This window comes from Dermacentor andersoni, chromosome 2, assembly GCF_023375885.2.
Source record: "Dermacentor andersoni chromosome 2, qqDerAnde1_hic_scaffold, whole genome shotgun sequence".
In the NCBI taxonomy this organism is placed as follows: domain Eukaryota; kingdom Metazoa; phylum Arthropoda; class Arachnida; order Ixodida; family Ixodidae; genus Dermacentor; species Dermacentor andersoni.
This window is the reverse complement of record NC_092815.1, coordinates 59,370,157-59,392,291: the sequence shown is the minus strand read 5'-3', so window position 1 is coordinate 59,392,291 and position 22,135 is coordinate 59,370,157. Positions and strand designations below refer to the sequence as shown.

Here is a 22,135-nt window from a genome sequence, read left to right as displayed (position 1 = left end):
TTTGTATTTAGCCCTTGACACATTGAGGCCGATGTCGGTCCTGAAGGGTCGGCTGGCGTGTGGACGATGTCAACATGGGCCTCCTTATGGCATCACGGAACGTGCAGTCGCCGCAGTGACTGATGACGGCCACGGTAGCCAATGTAGCCACGGTAGCCGCACAGTAGATCCAGCTACTGCTCTTGCCTCTGGCAGCAAAGCTGGTCTTCGCAGTGGCCCGGGAAAGCAGCCACCTCTCCCATTTCCCTGGACCAGTTGCCCAGCAGGAACACAGGCCCTTGACATCCGAGAACGACATAGTGGTGGATTCAGGGTTCTCTGGACCGAGCGCCCAGTGAGAACTGGCTGGCCTTGAACGCCAAGCAGCACGGAACACCGGCAAGCGCCACTTGAGCTCAACACTTCGTCGTTGCCCCCGCATGGCAAACACGGCATTGTTTCTGTTTTCTACGCGCTTCTGTACATATCATGACAATAACCCATTGGGAGTTAGAAATGCAGTCTTGGGGCGGTCAGCTTCATCCACAAGAACTTGCCAATACCCTGGTTGAAGATCCAAGGATGAGAAATACTCTGCTCCTTGCACGCAGTCGAGGGCGTCATAGATTCGGGTAGGGGATAAACATTTTTGCGTGTGATTTTATTTAGGTGCCGATAGGCCACGGAGAACCTGATGCTACTGTCTTTTTTTTTTTTCGCCTCTACAACTGGGGAGGCCCAAGGTCCGTGCGAGGGCTGTATCACGCCACGGTGAAGCATATTGTTCACCTGGTCGTCAATGACACAGCGTTCTGCGTGTGAGACTCAATATGGGCGCTGGCACAGAGGTGCAGGCATGGGTGCCTATGTCGAACAATGGCAGATGCGCGGTGAACAATGGCAGATGTGCGACCCAAAGAAGGTTGTTGATGGTCAAAATAAGTTTGAAAATGGTTGAAGAGCTCCAAGAGTTGGGTGCGCTGGTTATCAGAGAGTCAAAAATCTATCAACAGATTGAAGACATCTGAAGGTGACGAAGCAGGTGAAGTAGCAGGGGTAATGCTGGCGACAGGTAGGTCAGCCAGGTCATCAGGCAGTTGAAGAGGATAAATGGAGTCAGTGTCCTCAAGTCAACCCAGACATTTAATACGGAATAAAGTTGCTGATAAAGGTAACCAATTCATAACATAAATTGCACCGCAAAAGTTTTAGTTGTGAGAATGGCAAAAGGAAGGAGCAAGTTATTGCGAGAGGTGAAGGCTTCGGAGTGTGAAAACATAGCAGTAGAATAGGCAGCAGAGTCTTAAGAGAGAGGCACAAGAGCGGAAGAGAAAGGGGGTGTGTCAGTGTCTGCAGCGACGACCACTCGGGCAAAAGGAGAGAAACATGGCTCAGATGGGGGGCATCGTACATTGGCCATAATGCAGGTTTGGCATGCGCACAGTCCATAACGGCATGATGTGTAGAAAGGAAGTTCCAGCTCAGAATGACCGTGTGAACATGGTGAAAAGGCCACAAGTTCAACGACACACGAAACATTGTGAATGACAAGCTGAGCCATGCACGACACGGAAGGCTGGACGGGGTGTGCAGTTGCCGTACGCAGGAAGACGGAAGAAAGTGGAGTCGTAATCTTTCTCAACTTGCAACATAGTTTACCACAGAGGCAGAAGCTCTGGTATCAACAAGCGCTTGTATAGCGACACCCTCAATGTACACATTGGTTTCGTTAGCTGGACAAAATTGAGCTCTTGAAATTTTTTTACACGAGCACAATTCTTGCCTCCGGTACTGCGATGGCGAGTTTTCCGCTTTGACGGGCTGGAGTCGATGGAGCATAAGGGGAAGTGAACGGTGACGTGGGGATGGCGACTCGTGTGTGCCGAAGGCGCGTTGACCCAACGACATAGAATGAAGCACTGAACTAGACAAAACCGGGCTTGCTGGGGGTTCAGGATGAGTGCAGCCCTAAATTCGGTCGCCATTACATATCTGGAAGTTAAGACGATGGCAAAAGTGAACTACATGGCCTGGAAGATAGCAGAAATAACATATAGGCCTGTTGTCAACTATGCACCAAGGGTTGGCAGGCATTGGGGTGCAATGCAGAAAAGAGCGGAGCCGGACGTCCAGGTGGCTGCGCTGTGTAGGAGGCGTTGGGTGATTGCTTGGGAACTGTGATGAATGAAGCTCGAGGCCTGGCTGTGATGTCAGCGTAGGGCAGAAGCGCAGAGACAGGCAGCTGCTGTTGAGTATTAGGCATTGGGTATTGGCAGCATCTTGGAAACTTGCTGTTGGATTACCTGTCGAAGCACTGGGGCAAGTGATTGCATAGGTTCCGAAATGACGGGCACAAGAGTCAATTGTCATGCCACTTCCTTGCGAACAAATGGCTGTGTCTGCTGCAGTAAGGAAGTGTGGTCACCCGAAACATCACCCACAGCGAGAGCCGAAATGCTTGCCATGTTAAAGTATGACCATTTGAAGGATTTTAGAAACGAGCATGTGGAAGGCATTGTCCTCAATCACCTTCATTATGTGCCTGATTTTTTTCATATTCTGACATGGCGGAGTTGATGCGAATGTATACTGCAAGTTTTCACCACCATTTTTTTTTTTTTAGATTTAGGTGCACGTTAAAGAACATAACACCAGGTGGTCCACATTTCCAGAGTGCCCCACTATGGCGTGCCACATAATCAAATTGTGGTTTTGGCACGTAAAACTCCATAATTTAATTTTTTTTAACAGTTTTTGCCTGATTGCTAGGCGTGACTACGCAAGCGCTGTTTTGCGTGAAGCTTGCACACAGCAGGTTGGATGAATACATCCGCGAAGCTTGTCTTAAAAAATGACAATGTTTAGTTTGGTGGCATCACCCCACTTGTTGTTTGCACTGGCTTGTTCGTAGGATGATAGCCAGTCCTCTACGTTGTGGTCGTCGGTGCTGCTGAACGTAACCGGGTCATGCTATTTGGGAACGCCGGAACAAATGACAGTCACGGAGTGAGTTAGCCTCTTGTGGTGACACGTCGTCAAGCATAATAGAGGCTGGTGGTAGAGTCTGGGTACGGAGTTCCATGGTGAAGAGAGAAACCAGCAACTCCACCAAATTTAAGTGCACGTTCAGGTGTAGTCGTGATTTACCGCAGGGACCAACGGGAAACGAAAGCGCTCTGATCAACAGCCAAGCAGGCCGAGCAGGAGCATCAACAACAGCCTTCTTTTACGTGTTTTGCTAGTGTTCGTACATATCACTAGAATCAATGCAAGCACACATTTAGGTGTAGTTGTGATTTATCACAGGGACCAAGGGGAAATGAAAGTGCTCTGATCAATGGCCAAGCAGGGCCAGCGCGAACATCAATAACAATCTTCTTTTACATCTTTTGCTGGTGTTTGTATGTGTCACTACATACTTAAATACCCTGTTGCAGAAATGTACGTCATAAGGAGCACAATTACTTTAATAAAGCAATTTTTCTGTGCCTACTTTTCTAACCATTAAGTAGGCACAAAATGGCAAAGTATTGCTATCTAGCAGATTTGCATGATGATGATTGCATGATGTGCATCCAGATACATCTACCTCACAACCATGCAGCATGGCAGATGCCCTATCAAGACATAATTGACCCGACTTGTGTATAAAAACATTTGTTTAATCTCTCGTGCTACCTTGTTTTTTTACCTAGAAAGCATCCTCGTGCCTGAAAACACAGGGTGCAGCCATGTTATTTACAGTGAAGAGATAGGTTAGATGAAGGGAATCGAACAGCACAAAAGACAGGATGTATTGTGTAGACAAGAATCCTGTATTTAGACTGTTTGATTCCCTTAAACATGCACCAACCAGCCCAGTTCAGCACACTCCTGCAGATTGGGTAGGTGATGGCTAGCCCTTCAGAGAAGCTTTATGATCCATTAACTTATAGTTGAAACAGCACACAGTCTGGTCAATGTAGTATTTCTCGCATGATAGAGGAATATTATAGATGATACCTGTCTTGTATATGTACTATTTGATGATTCCCTCACGGTTCTCAGTGCTGCTTCAACCCATTTGTCCATAGCACTGCATGACTTGCTCAACTTGTCCTTTGCCGAAAATGTGACACCAAAACTATACGTTGCCCAACTTAGATCTTTATTTTGATGTATGGTATTTTCTTATTTGCTACATGTCTGTTTGGGTAGCATTTATTGGTGTGATTTCAATAATATTCTTCAATTGACAGCGCTATGTCTGTCTATTCTTTCATTTTTTTCTTTTTTTTTTTCACACTTTGCTTGCCTCAAGAGGCGCAATGTATTGTAGGTTTAATAAAACAGGATTTTTCTGCCTCAGATTATTTTTTTCTCAGCAAGGAAATGAAGGTATGTGTTGTGCCGTGAAGCTCCCATTGTAAAACAGTAAGCATAAATCATCCACTTGGTGATCATTGTGCTTGTAATCCAGGTGGGACGAGAGCTTTATGAGAAAAAGGACCAGGAACTGGACCGGCTTATGCGCCACATTGATGACTACATCAGGTACGTGGGCTGGAAACTGCAGTGTTTGACAGATAGTGTTCAGCAACACCTTTGCTATTATGTAATGGAAGAGGCAGTGATAACCCTCATTTGCGCTAGTCAACATGGTGTTGTTTCCGTTGTGCAGCTTCTGAATGCAGAATGCAATGAGTTTATTCCTGCTGCTTAATGTTCTCGCACTTCTACTTGTGCATGTTTGTGAACAGCAAGCGGCAGAAAAGGCATGCCCCAGCACTGCGTGTTTGGCAGGCCCAAGTTCCCCATGCCCAGGAAGAGGTGAGTGGTGCTCCTGTGCCTTGAAATTCAATTTTAAAAGTAAGATTAAGTGTGCAGATTTGACTTCTGTTCGTTGTGAATCAGGCAAGCAGGCTTTGAGTGCTCGGGCCATTGGCCACCCATAGCACTAATTGCTATTTTAGTTATTAGCATTTTCTTTGTTTTGTTTGTTCTTTCCTTGTAAGTGACAATCAGCAACTTTGTTGCTTTTATTCCGGTGTGCAGCGTCAAAGTTATGTACAAATGAGCTGGTGAAAATGGAAATAGAGTCGACTGCGATTAGTTCGGCCCCAATTGGATGGACAATATTAGTTGAATTAATCCAGTGGGTTGAATTAAACAAAAGACAGAAAACATACTGAAATGCGCCACTGATTCATCTGGCAGTATTTGCCCTGATTCTAACATTCCCCTAAGTTGAACTTGCACCCACTTATTGGTTCGAAGCAGAAAACTGATGTAGAAATGACATTAGAGCTCGTAAATAAAGTCAAAGTGAAACGTGAATACGATTTTCTAGCAAAAAAATGTTGCGTACCTCAAATTCTGGCAATAAAAAAATGCAACCAGTGTGTTTTACCTCCACAGAATGAGAATGAGCATGAGATGTCCATTGTCATCATTCTTGGACCAGCAATTTATCGTGGTCTACGAAGAATTACATGTCACCCTCTGTATGGTCCATAGCACTAAAGAGAAGCACTATCCTCACTTTCATGTTGCAAAAAGTTAGTGTGGAAGCTGCAAAGCTAATCTCGTAACTGATAACCCCTCACAGCGGCGAGGGCCTCACACCTTCCTTCCTAGGGCAGCAGCAGCATGAGACGTGTGTCTTCATCCCTCTAGACTTGGTTTTTCACTGCCACATGCAGATTTCAGTTATTTTGTTACCAATGGACATCCAGAATGTGCCATTTCATGCTGCTTCCACCTATTATTTGACATTCTTGGGACAAATCTTGCTTCGCTTTAGCTAGTTGCGTGATGGACTCTAGATTTTTGGTTTATTATATAAGCAGAATACTCGCTGAAGTAAAGCATGGCAAACCAAAGTTTACACTTTGTTATAACCACTCATCTGTTTTTATTCTTGTTCATTATGTCAAGGTTTGAACATATAGCAAAATATCCAAGGACACTTGAGCATTTCTTATGATTTGTGAATGTGAAATCATTAATGTCCATTTGAACGCCGCTGAGCGGTCCTTCGAGTTATGAACTCCTCTTGGCCAAGCGAGCACATTGAAACACTTGGTGCAGGAGCTTGTGTCCCAGAGAGTCTGGTGTCGACGTCGAACGTTGTTTCGGCAAAATGATTTTAGAGCACATTGAAACACTTGGTGCATGTTAACGCGAGAGCGTTAAGGAGCTCGTGTCCCAGAGAGTCTGGTGTCGACGTCGAATGTTGTTTCGGCAAAATGATTTTAGAACCACCCATACCCAGGCCCTCCATGTGATGCAAGGGATTTACTGAACCAATTGAATTTTTCAAGCTAAAATACGTGGAAAAATCGTAAACTATGACTTACACACAACCTACAGACACGATAGCTCCCGGATTGTAATTTGACTATATGAGAAACCATAATTCTGTTATGCGAAAACTCATAGAAACCCCTTTTCCAGCATTTCTGTCATTCACAAACCAGCCGCGGTGTCTGCCAGTTGCGCACGCCGGCATGCAGGTGTCTTGGGGGCCTCAGAGTGGCATGACCGGTTCCTTACAATACCTCCAGCTGGCATTTGCCTCCGTCGCATCACAGCCCACGCAAGAGACCAAGTTTCGACCAGAAAGCCCGCCTTCGTGCATAGCGTTCATGGCCAGCATTTCCCAGTAAACATTACAGTCACATACGCTCCAGTTGCCCGGAACTGTGAGAAGCAGTCAGGGAACTTTGAATGCTACCGTATTCCACTCTTAAAGGTGAAGCTTAGGCGTACTTCATATCTTTTAACTTGGCGTTACCAAGGTGCAGTTAGAACGAAGGTGAGAGATTGTGCGAGCAAGGAATGCGTGGATAACACAGGCTTCCAAAAGCGAGAGTGAGGGTGATTTGGCATCTTGGCAATGGCCTCTCCCGTTACGCAACACCTGGCAGAGCACTGCGGCAGCAGTTGTTCCCTTTTGCCCGTTCTGCTCCGTCAAGATGCACTCATGCCGTGGCGTGCTCGTGCAGGGACGTTGCAGCCAATTAGAACTTCGTCGAAGTGCGCTTGTGATGGGGCACCGCAGCCGATGGAAATTTAGGTGCTGCTACAGACATGGGACACCGGCTTTTACAGCGAAGCTGTCTATGGCTGGGATCCCAGGATTTCTTCGTGGCGTGACGTTGACAGAAATCTATCATCATCTATGGTGTCATTTATCATCGTCTGTGATGTATACCCCCAAATGCTATGGCTCATACCCCCGTAAGGCAGAGGCTACAAGCACTCAGAAAAGTGAAGCGAACACTGCATACATTCTTTGGAATCATGCATACAACGTACAGAATAGCATACATTTAAATAAAGAACAAGCTCACAACAAGCATCCAAATCACATAATTGATGATAAGGCACATCTGCGCCTACATGCAATGCAAAGCGCATAGTGTTCTCTGCATACGTTTGCATTTGCGATTACTATTGCGCAAGCTTCCATGGCGACTGCAGCTTGACTGTAGCATACGAAGCAGAAAGTGGCATAACTACGCTTTCGTATGGAAAAGAATGAACCCGCCTAGCAACTGATTTGTGTTGTGACAGTGCTATGGAAAGGCTACATATAATGAGGACTCCTGAAGAGCAGCGTGCATATGAGGCATGGTAAATTTCTCTTCTCTCTGGTCCGCTCTTTGTAGGTGCACGAAGTAGAGGCACAAGCAAAGTCACATGCTGTCGAAACGTCTTAGGCTAATAATTAGGTAAAGTGCTTGTGAATGTTGCTACATTGAATAATTTCAACGTACTTCACAGTAGGTAATCGCTCTAGTTGTTGTTTATACCTTCGCTGTCCAACCACCTTCACAACGTGGATTGGAGACCATTTTTCGCTCAATGAACCATTTGACACTTTCGCATCAAAAGGTCATTCTCACTGTGAGCGGAATCTTGGTAAGCCAGAAGAGACACAAAAACAAGAAATTGATAGTGACACCACCTTAGAGTTTCCGCACCGGTTCCCCATAGCGTTATGGATTTTCATGTTCATTCTGTGGTAGGTAAGTTCATGTTTGTGGAGAACTACAGCTGCACAGACGAAACTTAGGCAGTACTGGGCTGCTAATAGGAAACTGAAATGTTCAAGCTTTGCGAGCGTTTCAGGGGTGCAAAACTGACATTTTTCTTTTATGAAATAATGGCAGTTTACGTAAAAAGAAGTCTGAACCAGTCCACCATCATTTCTTGTTCTTTCAGCCATGCATGTCACTTTGTCCACCCATCCCCCTTTCTGTTTTGTTCTTTGCTTGTTATCTCTGAAAAGCATGGTTACCCTACATTGAACTCTGAAACTTTGAAGGTTTACTGCACAGTGCTCAAGTTAGCATTATAGCTGTGCTCTTGCTGGGTATGTATCCATTCAGTCTTCCTACTTCTACAATGGCTAAAGGCGAAGTTTGAAAGCAAGAGAGCGATATCCATCTAGCTTTTGTGCTTCACCTCTTGTCATTATGTAATACCAGCTTTCCTGTTCCGAAGCCATGCTCTAGGAGACATTATACACTGTAGCACTCTTGTGATCATTATACTTTAGTATTGTGTAGGTTTATTGGTCTGGCTTGACCTGTCTGTGTTCCACAGGGGCTCGACTGTCTCTGGGCACAAGTGTCGAAGCTGCGCTCTGAGAAGTGGGTAGAAAGGCACCTGGTCCGACCCTACCTTGCCTTTGATGGTGTTCTGTGTGAGGCCCTCCAGCACAATCTGCCCAGCCTGGCCCCACCACCACACCAGCCACAGTACATCTACCCCTTCCCAACAGTGGTATTCCGGCTCTTCGACTACACTGACTGTCCTGAGGTGGGTTGTTTGTAAAAGATGCAAAGGAGTGCAGCCATAAGCCTCCTTTGTACAATGTTTGCTTCCTGACATGCGCATTCTTGTTGCTCTGGCAAACGCCAAGTAAATGAGGGTGACCTATCCAAGCGCTGTCTTTAAAGGGCCCCTCACCAGGCCACATAGCAAATTTCGGTTATACTCTGGAAGGTGTGTACTCTCTAGGGAGCGTTCTGCCGCAAGAATTTTTCAAATTAGTTCATTAATAGCCAAGATAGAAATATTTCAGGGCCACAAACCCACGATTTCAGAAGACAAGCGCCACTGCCAAGAGAGACACCCTTTCCACTTGCTCCACCTGGCCTCTGCAAGCGAAATTCCTTCCCTGCGTTCTCCCGTACTGGAGCTTGAAGATCGCGTGACGCATATGTCACGGGCCCCGCCTTAATTTTTTTTTTTCCCTCGCTTTTTTGTGGCGCAGCGCACTTACACTGACAGTGTTGCGCGCAAGCTGTTGCGGTAGTCTCGTCTTGTGCAGCGCACAATTTTACGCGCTGTGCACGAGGGCACCTGACTAGTGGTATAAGTCAGTGCTATGTAAATACTGAGGGAGACACAAGCGGATCATAGAGCATGACTGCACACTGGAACACGGTAGAAAATGACATAGTTTCGTTGTCTCTGCGCACGACGTGGGAACAAGCAGACCAAACAGAAATACATCTCTCTTGCTTCTGTGCGAAGTAAAACAAAAACATGCAGACATTTGGTTTGTATGTTTTATTATTTCTCTAAACTTTAATTCGTCTATTGAAGCAACAGATTATACGAATAACAGATGTTGCCTTGAATGATTCTTGAAGTTTCGTCACAGCACGTCACAGCAATGTCACAGCACAAACACATGTACGTAGGTGCACTAGCACGTATGCATGACCCTCCAGCTTGGAGCACGTCGCCAGCGAGGAGAAGGGCAAGTGACATTCGATTAGAAATTGCAGCTCTTTCTGCGGTGTGTAGCAATGTAATGCTTAGCAGACACACTCATTAGTGTGCATTGTATGCACTGCGCTTGTCAGCTCAAAATGACCAGACCTGGTGAGGGGCCCTTTAAAGGGCAAATTGGGCAATCATTTAATGTGCATGGATTTCAATGAAATTTGTTTCACAAGTTCTGGTCGCTTTTGTTTTCTGCACAAAAGCATGCATGTGCTCAGCTTCAGCAGCCTGCTTGGATGCCCAAGCTCACTGGCTATCTAATTCTGTCCTTTTACTAAAATTGAGTTCGTGTGTTTACTAATATTGAGATGGGATGCATTCCGATGGGGGCAGAGTACAAAAAGATGTGTTTTTAAAAAAGACCCCTTAAAGAAGTCGAGGTGATTTAAGTCCTTTTGCATTGTGCGTTGGATCCACCTATGGTAAATGAAAAATTAAATGTCAGTCATTGAACCACCGTGATGGCATGCAGGCACATTGCTCGAAATGAACTGCAATGTTTTCACATGATGTTCAGCCATGTTAGTGGTTTCCATTTTGCATTAAAGGAATCTTTCTTGGCAGGATTTGCCCCTGCTTTTGCCCATGACTAAGCTAAGATTTTTTTGGTAACAAGTGAATGGCATCACGAGTCTGAACACCTGACAGGCAAGAAACGAATGTTTTAAGAAACATGGTTGACAAAGTCAGTCCTTGCGTAGAATTTACTGCAGTAATTCCTACCATTCAATTAATGCTGCTCATGCTGTAATGGAAAGCTGCAGTCTGATGTATTTTGCCCGTGTATATATGTATAGCAGCGAAGCTGACTTTTGGAGAGCGGCATCATGCAACACTTGATTCTTGCCATGTTTTCCGTGCTTCATCGAGGACGCCAAAGGCAGAGTCGACACCATTGCTGACAGTGGCAAATTATTTCAATGAAAAACATGGCACTGAGCAGCAGGAAGCTTGGTAGTGAACGTTGAAGCAGTTAGGCCTAGAGTTGCCACCATGGTAGCTACGGCTGTCAAAGGATCAGCATGTGGGAGCGCTGATTTGTGGCGGTGAGATAATAAAAATAGTTGTGGGGGTGGCTATGATTAATTCCATTTAGGACCTGTGCTCATGGCAAAAGCCTGGAATATTGGACTGCGAAGGGTTCCAGCGTCAAAAATTTCAGACACTCTTATACATTGGCCCTATGGGTACGTGGCAGTGCTATGAAGGCATCTGAATTATCAGGAATGTCTGAAAAATCGGGCATCCAAAAATTTGCTGTTGACTGTATATTGTTTCATTTGATTTTCAGCTTCTCTGAAAGCTGCTTCGCATTGCATATAAACATGTTGCTATGGGATAGCTACTACTATTGGCGAAGAGTAGGCCCACTGTGATTGAGGTGACAGCATAACCTAGCACATGCTGTTTGCCGAGGACAGTGCCGCACATGCAGCTTTAGGTATATCTGTACATAGTCTTTTGCTTACAGCTTTCTAGAGAGAGATTTATTTACAGAAAGGCAGAGAGGTCAGCCCGAGCTATAACTTGCTCTGGCCTGCTGCTCTACACTGGGGATGCAGCTTTCTATATAACTAAATAACTTCTGAATAACTTAGCGTGCGTTACTTCTTCTGCTAAATTACTTCTAGGATCATGTTATCACCCACCAGATGGTGATTCTTCTTTCATTAGGTAACTACATGCTAACATAGCACGCGCTAGACATCTCTGTCCAACCGACATAATATACCTTGTTGGCAACTTCAATTATCCTCTCATCGATTCGTCTTCTGTCTTCTCAGCAGATTTTTCAAGGTAGCACTTGACTACAGCTTACCATAAGTTGTTGATCAACGCACTCAGGGTACTAACTTATTGGACTTGGTTTTAACAACTGCACTGGACACTGCTGGACCATTTTCTTATATAGAAGGCTTTATAGCGACCATAAACTTCTTAACTTCACAATGAACTTACCGTTAACATTTTCTGTTGTGACGGCTAAAACTATCCGAGATTATAACCGAGCCAATTACACCGGAATAAGCACCAAATTAAAAGTGTTTTTCAATTAACTTTTTCTACCATCGTTTGCTTTACGATGCGTGAATGAGAATTGGACACATCGTAAATGCACAATTTTAGAGTTGACAAGTATGTGCCATTAAACTCTAGCAAATGATAAAGCTAACTCTTGGGTTTACTTAGCAACTTCAATCACTTGGAAATAAATAGAAATGCTTATACAATACCGCGAGACCTAATAATACGGTTTCTTATTGGGACAAATATAAGGAATGCCTACAAGCTTACTACAAGCTACAAGCATTAGGTGCAGCTAAAGAGAAATGTTACTCTCAAGACTGGCCCTCACTCATCAGCAATAATCCTAAAAATTCTGAAAACTCGTCCTAATAATTCTACTGAACACATTGCAATACACGATGCGAAACAAACTCGGGTTTCTGATAAAGAGTGTCCAGTTGCTTTCAATGTGTATTTCTCATCTGTTTTTACACAAGAAGATTGTTCCAATGTACCGTTTCTCCTAGAGTGAAAATTCGCCTTCATGGCACCAATCATCCTCACTGTCAAAGGAATTGCTAACATGATTACGAATCTTGAAGTTTCTACTTCTTCTGGTATTCATAGCATAAACTCAAGAATACTAAGGATTACTACAGATATTGCTAGTCGCATTCTGTGCCTCATTTTTAACCACTCATTATCATCTGGTGAACTAAAGACTGAAAGATAGCTAAGGTCATTTCCCTTTTCAAATCTGGGAACAGTCCCCCACCTGGTAATTATAGACCTATTTCAATAACATGCACATGCTGCAAAATACTTGAGCATGTTATATCTTCTCATATCTACTCTCACCTTGAATCCAATAATTTTTTCTTATTTAATCAGTGTGGTTTTAGGAAAGGCTACTCATGTGACTCGCAGTTATTTCAATTCATGACCGACCTTCACTTCACAGACTGACTGCCTCTTTCTTGATTTCTCTAAAGATTTTGATCCTATACTTCATTGCCGTTTGATTTCCAAGTTGTCTGCCCTTTATTTAGATTCATTAACACTATCTTGGTAGAAGCTTGCGTAACACACCTTCTAATATATGAAAATTAGCATATGTAACCTTTGTTCGTCCGCAACTAGAATTTGCTTTACCTTCATAGTTACCATATCAGGAGTGCCCTATAAGCATGTTGGAAGCTGTTCAGAATAGAGCATCCAGATTCATCTCACGGAAGTATGACCATCTTTCTAGCATTACTCGAATAAAAAGACATTTCACTTCACTCATTAGAAGCTCTCCGCATGCTCGCTCTCCTCTGTCTGTTTCACAGGTACATTTATATCAATAATTCTCACATTCTGCCAATTCATGCACCTGTGTGCACATCACGACACCTTCACAGTGCTCAGTTTCATGCATGCACATGGTGAAGCGTAGTCATTTAATTCATCACCACTGCCTTGCACTGTTGCACATAGGAACAGTCTTCCGGACCACATCGCATCCATGTCTAACCACAAAATTTTTCTTGATAACCTGAATACGCTCTTTGATAACACTGTGTAATGGTGTTCCACTGTACTATTTGTAACATTTGTTTTGTAATTTTTCTTCTTTTATCTTTCTTTATGCTACATTTTTCTGTTCTGCACAGACTGTTACCACCCTTACTCAATGCCCTTCAGTGGGCCTGTAAGGTATTATATAAATAAATAATATGATGCTTGAGACATAGTAATAGACAGTTCTGGCGGAGCATTTGTTACGGTATGCTCCATTCACATTTCATCACTGCAACATTGCAGAGAACTGGGTTAATCCTGCAGTTTTGTTAAGTGCGTCTACAAGCGATGTGAGCGACGTGCAGACAGCTTGGTGGCAAAACACCAAGAAACGAGATGCTACCTTGAGTGAGGGCAGCATTGTGCCTTCCATTGCTGGCATGAGTGTTGCGAGCTCGTACCCACCTGTTGAGAGGCTGTTTATAAATTTTTAGGCTACACTAGTCTGAGTGGAATGGACTGTGAATGTGAACACTGAGCTAAAATTCTCTGATGTTAAGGTGGCTGCTTGTTCTAACTTCTATATAATTAAATCTGATATCATAGTGAGTGGTTTGCAGTCTATGTACTTGCTGGAGACTGATATACCACGCTGCATAAATGTTACATGCTGCTTGCTGGTAAGAGCATTCTGTTTGCTTTCTAATGTATATTTTTCTCAGAAGGTTCAGTTGCTGTGCGTTTTACAGTTACATTTCCTAACGTTCAACCTGATGTGTACTCCTAGGGGCCCGTACTACCAGGCTCCCATTCAATTGAACGTTTCCTGGGTGAAGAGCAGCTGCGTCACATTCTCGAACGCAATTACACAGATCGCAAAGTCTGGTGAGCTGAACTTTTTGTTGTCCAAGCTTTAAGTGACACTATCCCTGCTGTGCGGTGGCTGTCAGCAGACAAGGTGCTTTGTGTGCGTTTTGTTGTGCAGTATTTGGCTGCCAACATTAGAGCAAACTGTGAAAAAAAAAAAAAGATACCTGTTTGCATCCTGTCATTGGCATCTTTTTGTGTATTAAGAAATTTCACTGTCTATTACCAGCACATTACGATCAGATGCAAAACCGTAACCAGATTCGAAGCATTAGCAGCAGCTTACTGCAAAAACCAGTGTCATCGCCATTGTCACTACGGTTAAACTTCAATATAATGAAATTCTTGATATAACAAAGTATTAAACTTTTCATAACCTCTTGTCCAAAGAACACCATGTATTTAGAACCTCAATATAATGAAGTGTGTTTGTATGCCATTTCAATATAATGAAATTTCACTGCTGCTGTAAAGGAATGCTGAGACAATAACTAGAAACTTCCATGGATGCAGATGGTCAAGTGATTGAATTACAAGCAGCTGTTTCCAAACACACCTCTCAAATTGCATGCCACGCGACGAGAGCAGCCACCATAGTGGAGCTGCATCATGTTCTGTATAAAGTCCAAGTATGATAAGATCCTATCGCGCCCTGCGCAGTGTGTGCTTCAGGTGCGAGTGAAAGTGCAAGGGTGAGAGAAGAAAGATGATGGCTTTCTGAGTGCTGCCTTCCTGCGTGAGCAAAGGGCAAGAGGGGGAGGGGAAGCAAGATCGTGGTAGTGTGATCAAGTGCTTTGCAAGGGGGTGAGGCGGGGGGGGCGAAGGGGGTTAAGTTGGTGCGCATCTCAACCGTGGCTGAGCACGTCTGTAAGCACGGGTGATAGCATACGCAACTGCACGCCTTGCTTTAGAGGTAGTCTGCTGCGTATGCAGAGTGGGTGTGCCAAGATGGCATGGCACCATGTAAGCTGTCTTACCGCACACCTAGTATTGGAGCTTGCGTAATCTCAAGTTTCAGTGACCCATTGGAGCGAGAGGCAGATGAGGTATTCGCTCCCCGTGGGTGACGCTATCAGCCGTGGGGACAGAGTGCACATAAAAGCGTGGCTGGCTTCACTTAATTCGTACTGCTGAGATGTTGTCGACATATGTGGCATGAAATTGTACCATTTGTCGCCGACTTCCAAATTTATCAAAATTGTTGTCACATTCAAATTTGCTTTTTTTGATTGGCCGATAATTCGGAAAATTCTGCGCCCCCTTTCCATGTAAGAAAAATTGATTGGTGGGTGTACTTAGTTGCATAAAAGATTGAATTTCAATAGAACGAAATTTCGATATAATGAAGCAAATTGCCAATTTTACCGACTTCGTCATATCGAGGTTTAGCTGTACAAGATGGCCACAAAACAAGTCTGCGTAGGCAAGTGACAACGACACACTGCTTTCAAGTTTTAATTACAAATGCTCATTCAAAAGATATGCTATTTTGCATGCTAAGCTAGCGGTAGCAGAGTTGCGTCACATGTTTTTGGTATGTCAGAGACTTCTCTACATTGCAAGAAGAACTGGTGAAATGGTTAGCATTGGCTTGAGCTAGTCTACCTTCTGGACTTTGGGGGAGTGGTTTAAGAAATGTCGGATGTCAAACGCAGTGGACAGCAAGGAGGGTATCATGTTTCTGTCCATAAACTGCAACAAGGAACTATCTGAGATTTACAGTTGACATTAAGCGTAAATAAATTTCTATTCTGTGAAAGTAAATTCTACAGCTTTCATATTATACTCTTGATTGCCAGAATCAGAACCATGCTTTGTTTAAAAGTATAGTTGGATGTACGTTAAGTCTGAGTACTCATTGTTTTTATTCTACTATGAACCCATAAATGTTCAAATCATTAAATACTGTCATATGAAGCTGTGGTCTGTTCAGAAGTTTTTTTCTGCCTCTGTATAAATTGATCCGCAGGATAGTTCAGTCAATTTCACTACTCCCGGCAAGGTCAGATTAACTGAAGTCAACTGTACTAGGTTATTTTCCTAATCACTACTGTGACATAGCGGTGTTTTTCATGACTTGCACAACACAAAGCATGTTGCTTTTAGTCAGAGGCATAGATAATGCGTAAATAACTTTGCACATTTGTTGTGGGTCACAGGTGAGGAACATATAAGGTGTTTTAGGGCAAAAGCTGAAATGTGCGGGTCACAGGTGAGGAACATAGGTGTTTTAGGGCAAAAGCTGGCGCTGCTTTGAATTAAGCCTATTGCCTAGCTTTCTTGCTATCTGAGCACTTTCTCTAAGTAGCTTGACCTGAATTGGCTCAGAGCTTTTCTTTTTTTTTTCTCTTAGCGCTGCACAGCTGCTGAGCTTCCAAGGCAAGCTCAAGGTGCCTCTGGAGTACATGATTGTGGAGGTGAGCAAATCACATCTTCTTAAGGATCATGCATTTTGCCCTGATTTATCAGGTTACGGCCGAATTAGTTGTGCAGAAATCTTCCAAGGTTACTCAAACATTTACCAACTTACTTTAAAAAATTATGTGCATTGTATGCTTACAGTATCTGAGATAGCAGTGGACATCAACACACTTAATTCTGCCATTGTTATTGACAAGGCTGTCAATTTTGCTACTGTTTCAATCATCTTGGGAACTCTCATCTGAATGCTTGAAGGTGTCGTGTTTTACAGCCTTTAAACCTTTAACCGGTAAAATCGTCTACTTCTAAGGCTCCTGCAAACCACTTCGCCTTTTCCATGGGCATGGGGCCATCAACAGTGATATTTGGGTAAGACTCCAAAAACTAGGTGTATGGGGACTTTTCAATCTTGTCATGTGGTGGAACACGCACTTGACCCGCTCCAGAACAGCAAGACTGCGCTGCCTTCATCTTCACGTCAGCTTTGTTCCGCAGGGTTGTGTTTAGAGTGCTGCAAGGAATTCTGAACGCTTCTGCAACTAATGACTTCTTTTCACAAGCTTCCAGTCGTCGAATCAAGGCCGCCTTCATTGTGAACTCCAAGTTCTTCAGTTTCTTTTGTGTCCATTGTGGTATCCTGTGTTAGCTTCTGGTTTCGGTTTTGGGTCGTTTACGTCAGGGCGCCACTCAGCGCCAAACACTGTAAGTTGCCTCCTGTTTCCCCTCAGAGAAATAAAAGAGCTTTCTTTGTCTGGTCCCCGACTGAAGCAGTCCGGCTCTTTCTTATGGCGCTGCGCGCCCCGGCCGTTTAGGCCTCATGTCGTAAACCTTTCGTCCGGCCGCCCCGTCGAAGCTACAACAAACTGGCGACGAGGTAAACCGCTCACTTTACTTTTTACGTTCCCTTGCTTTTCTACTTCTGCTGCTCCCCTGCTTCCGGCATGCAAGTCGCTACATCCACTTCGACGTCGTCCACCGCAACTCCCCCGCCTTTGTTCTCGGTGCCCAGCATGGCGTTCGCACCCCCCATGCCGCCTTTCCTTGCATTACCCGGTACTCCTTCGGTACCGTGGCTCACATAGAAACGTTCTTTTTGCACGTTTCTTCAGGCGACCGGATGCGAAGCATTACAAGACGAGAGGAAGAAAGCCATTTTACTGAGTAATTTAGGCTTTGAGGGGCAGCGTCTCTACTACGACCTCGCGTCGCAAACGGACCAGACGCGTACTACGTTCGAAGACATTCTCCGCATCTTCGACTAGCACTACGAAGAATGCACCAATCCCCTGGTGCACCGCATTATCTTCCGGGACAGGAAGCGACTACCTGGAGAAACCTTTCAGGACTTCGTCACCGCACTACAAAGGCTAGCGCCTGCTTGTGCGTTCGGCGCTTGGCACGACGAGTCCCTTCGCGACCAAATCCTCCAAGGCGTCGCATCAACAAGAATTAGAGAAAGGTTACTCTACGAAGGAGCGTCCCTCACGCTCAAGAAGGCCCAGGAAATCGGACAAACTGTACAGCAAGTTCACAAAGAACTTCAAGTCTTTAACTGCTCGTCTGTTCAGCGCGTCTCGACGCACCGCCAAGATGGCGTCGACTCGACGCAACGCCAAGATGGCGTCAACAGCCATCACCTTCCTCGCCCGGGCGCACAAGATGGCGGTTCCCGCCACCCTTCTCCCTCGACCCGGCGGCTTCAAGATGGCGCTCGGCAGCGTGGCGGAAAGTCGCGACCTGGGGAGGCCGGCCAACATGGCACGCGGCCCGAACTCCGCGAAGCCAGTCGAGACATTGCGAGCCATTGCTACCAATGTGGTTCATCTCACCACATCGCATCTGATCCAGGCTGTCCAGCCAAGCACGTTTCCTGCCGTGCGTGCGGAAAAGTAGGACATTTCGCTTCAGTTTGCCGTTCGAGGAACCGAAAGCATCGACAGTCCCCTGCTCGTACGCAGCTTGGTTTCGCTACATGCCAACAAGTGTCAGGAGTTCCAGCTGACCCAAGCATTCAGTTTCTGTCTCTTCCGCATCACGTTCCCTCAGAGTTCGCCCAGCCGTACTCAGGACAATCGGGACTTGTAAAGGACTTCATCCACGACATTCATCTTCGAGCTTCAATGCAACCAGTCTCGGCGAAACTGCTTCCTCAACCTCGGGTTCTCCTTGAGCAAGTCTGCACTGCAAACGGTATTTCGCTGCTGGAAAACAAAGTTCAGTCAGTTGTTGAGGCACCGCAGCCAACTGACAGGAAGTCGCTGCATTCATTTCTTGGTGTCACGCGATACTACGCTAAACTGATCCCCCAGTACGCTGAATTGGTAGAGCCGCTTAGGAAACTGCTAAAGCAAGGACAACCGTTTGTCTGGGATCAGGATACTGAATACAGCTTCCAGACTGTTAAGGAAGTGGTTGCATGCGAATTTGGCTCTTACGCAAAAAGTGTTAAGACGTACGTGGACCGTCGTCGCGCATCAAAATGCCCTCATTTTCGTCCAGGAGATCTTGTCCGAGTACGTAACTCGAGAAAGTCCGATCCTAAATACTCGGGACCATTTAAGATTTACCGTAGGGTAGGTCGCAATACTTTCACGCTTGAAAATGGCAAACGATGGAATGCATCCAAACTTGTGAAATGCCCTGCACTACAGGATTTTCTTGGAAAATTCACTGAAAAGAGTCACTCCAGTGACTACCCTTCCCTTGATGATTGTCTCCCACCTTTTCTTCCAGCTGCTACTGGTATAGGGGATACATTACGTTGTAGCATAATCGTGCAGTACGCGCATCATTACTACGGTGCTGACCGCCATAAGAATTTTGTCTTTCATGCCAAAAAGCTTTTTTTAACATTAAAAGTCGTTAGCATTCTTACGGGGGGACTATGGAGTGTAAAGTGCTTTTACGCATCATGTCCAATCCACGACAGCCACAGAGACTGTCTCGAGTAAGGCTCAGGGCGAATGAGCCACCCATCAGTGCTGTCCCAGGGGGCACACAGATGTTGGTACTCTTTACTTTTGTACTTTGTGAATTTTTTTTTCCATGTGTGATCTGTGTGTGCAAGGCTGCATCTCATCGTCTTCCCAAGACGGGTACTGAAACTCTGCAGAACTGGAGTGCAATAGTTCGTATTCAGTTTTCATGTGCGTTTTTCTTAAATGGGGAAGCCAAAGATGTCATTTTCTATTGTGTAAAGATGTCATCACTAAATGTGTGTTACAGTGCTAACATGTGTTCTTTGACTCATGACTTACTTTTGTTGCGAGGAGAGCGAGTAGAGCATTTTTCCTTTCAAGGGAGAAGTGATGTGGTATCCTGTGTTAGCTTCTGGTTTTGGTTTTGGGTCATTTACGTCAGGGCGCCACTCAGCGCCAAACGCTGTAAGTTGCCTCCTGCTTCCCCTCAGAAAAATAAAAGAGCTTTCTCTGTCTGGTCCCCCACTGAAGCAGTCCGGCTCTTTCTTGCGGCGCTGCGCGCCCCGGCCGTTTAGGCCTCATGTCGTAAACCTTTCGTCCGGCCGCCCCGTTGAAGCTACAACATCCATGGCATCCACAGTTGACATAGCGCTGTGACAAAAGCCAAAAGTACACTACTCTGCAAGAGAGACAACCGGACACAACCTCACTGCACGAAAGTGACAAGCCGACTGGCCGCACCTGCTTTGTCCACCCTACATTCTTTTGGTCACCTGGCTTTCACCCTCGCAACACCTGATGTCAGGCAGTCAGCCTTCGCAAGGCAACTGCCTTGCGAACACATTCCACCACCTCCCCAGTGGCGGTTGCCTTTGAGTAACAGAAACAGATCTTGAAGGCTATGCTTTTGGGGACTGCATGCCATAGTGCTTGGAGAACCATGAGAAAGCACTCGTCGTGCGTTGGATCCCAAGAACAGCGTCACTTGGTTCATTGTAAGCGTACCGCTTTCTCCTCGCTGCATTCCTTTAGTTGTCGGTCTGTATGAAAACATTGTTGCCACGTGTTACAACTTTAGAGCAGCGCTGCAGACAAGCAGACATGCTCACCAGTGCTGCATGACCTACCAAACCAACATGACGTCACTCCCCTTTTGTTGTGTACACGCACAGCGCACTAAAGTGTATTGCTTCTTGTGAAGAGAAAAGCACTTGAAGGGCTTTGCTGCGACTCAGCGTTCAATACCGTATTTACTCGCATAATGGATGCACTGTTTTTTCCCAAAATATATGCGCAAGGTTGGGGGGGGGGGGGGGGGGGTGTTCATTATGTGGGGTAAAATTTTGAGCAATTTTTTTTGCGGCCACCTCCAAAAACTTCAGTTTTGCCCAAAATGCGAGCCATCGATTGCGATAGCAAATGTACAGACAGCTACATGAAGTAAGGATAGTAGTTTTATCGGCCGTATAAACTTGCCGACATTCGCTTCAACGCAAACTGAGCGGCGAGAACATAGCATGCACAAAGGTATGAGTCGCCTTCGACTCAGCTCCCGACGCAGATTGCTTTGAAGGTTGTGGGAGATATGGGGTTCTCCTCCATGCTCTTGGGACAAAGGAACGACAACACAGTAGTGCAAACAATCACACGGGCATTTATTGCACCTTTCATAGATCAATGCCAGCTAGCCGAGTTGCTATCCACAAAACATGCCGATGGGCGCGCGACAAATCTAGAAGTCCGACTCACCGCGACCGAAAAACGAGCGAATATGTTCGCCCCATGCTGGATCCCAACGCCTGGTCGTTCGCGTGTACGGTCACGCCAACGGTCTCCAAGGTGGCCACGCGAGACGGTCTCGCAGAAGCATGGTCGGCGCACGCGCGTCACGGCATGTCCGTCCCGCTTGCTTCCCGAACCCCAAAGAGGACGCGCCTGGTCTCTCGGCGCCCGAGTAACCCCGCCGCGGCGCGACACTCGCGCCATCTCCCGCACCGCGCTTGTACCACTCCGACCGCCGCGGGCGCCAGGCCACGCGAGCCGTGCGGGAAAACAGCATATCCGGGGATGCGTGAGAGTCGTGCATCCCCACAAGGTAGGGTGCACCGCGGCCGATCAATGCACAGTTGCTGCCGGAGTAAACCCCCGCCCCCCCTGCCTCCCCATCCCCCGGCGACATGCGCGCGACGGAAGACGGTGTGTTTCCTTCCTGCTTTCCTCCCTTGTACGCGGGAGACTGAGCCGCAATCATCAGCACCCCTCGAGCGCAGTTGTGTAATACGCAGTTGCTGCCAGAATACAACACTGCCGCCACGCCCTACGGGGCCTGTTGCGCGACGGCGCGAGATTGAGCTGCGAATGTCAGCTTCCCTTGTGCACTTGCACTCACACCTACACCAGGCAGTGTGTGGTGGTGGCAAAAATGCCCCTGAAGTGTTCATATAATTATCACAATAAATGTAGGAGACACGGTACGATACAGCGGTGGACACGGCGTCGGACACAATTGCACCCGCCGGACACCATATTAGACGCTGAATTGTACTGTGTGTCTCCTACTTCACGGCACCAATTTAGGGTGCGATCATTATGCAAGAAAAAATACACACACACACTTCTTGATTGCAAAAGTGAGGGCTGCATTCATTACGTGAGTG

General features: G+C 45.8%; 1 protein-coding gene across 1 annotated transcript in view; it reads left to right on the top strand.

The window, feature by feature from the left end:
* Window positions 1-22,135, top strand: part of Cbp80 (Nuclear cap-binding protein subunit 1) — a 123,134-nt gene that overhangs the window by 11,942 nt on the left and 89,057 nt on the right. Inside the window, exons 8-12 of the mRNA XM_050189232.3 lie at window positions 4,439-4,512; window positions 4,719-4,788; window positions 8,572-8,787; window positions 14,060-14,157; window positions 16,493-16,556. Coding sequence (XP_050045189.2) covers window positions 4,439-4,512; window positions 4,719-4,788; window positions 8,572-8,787; window positions 14,060-14,157; window positions 16,493-16,556 — 522 coding nt within the window. The remainder of the gene's footprint in view (window positions 1-4,438; window positions 4,513-4,718; window positions 4,789-8,571; window positions 8,788-14,059; window positions 14,158-16,492; window positions 16,557-22,135) is intronic.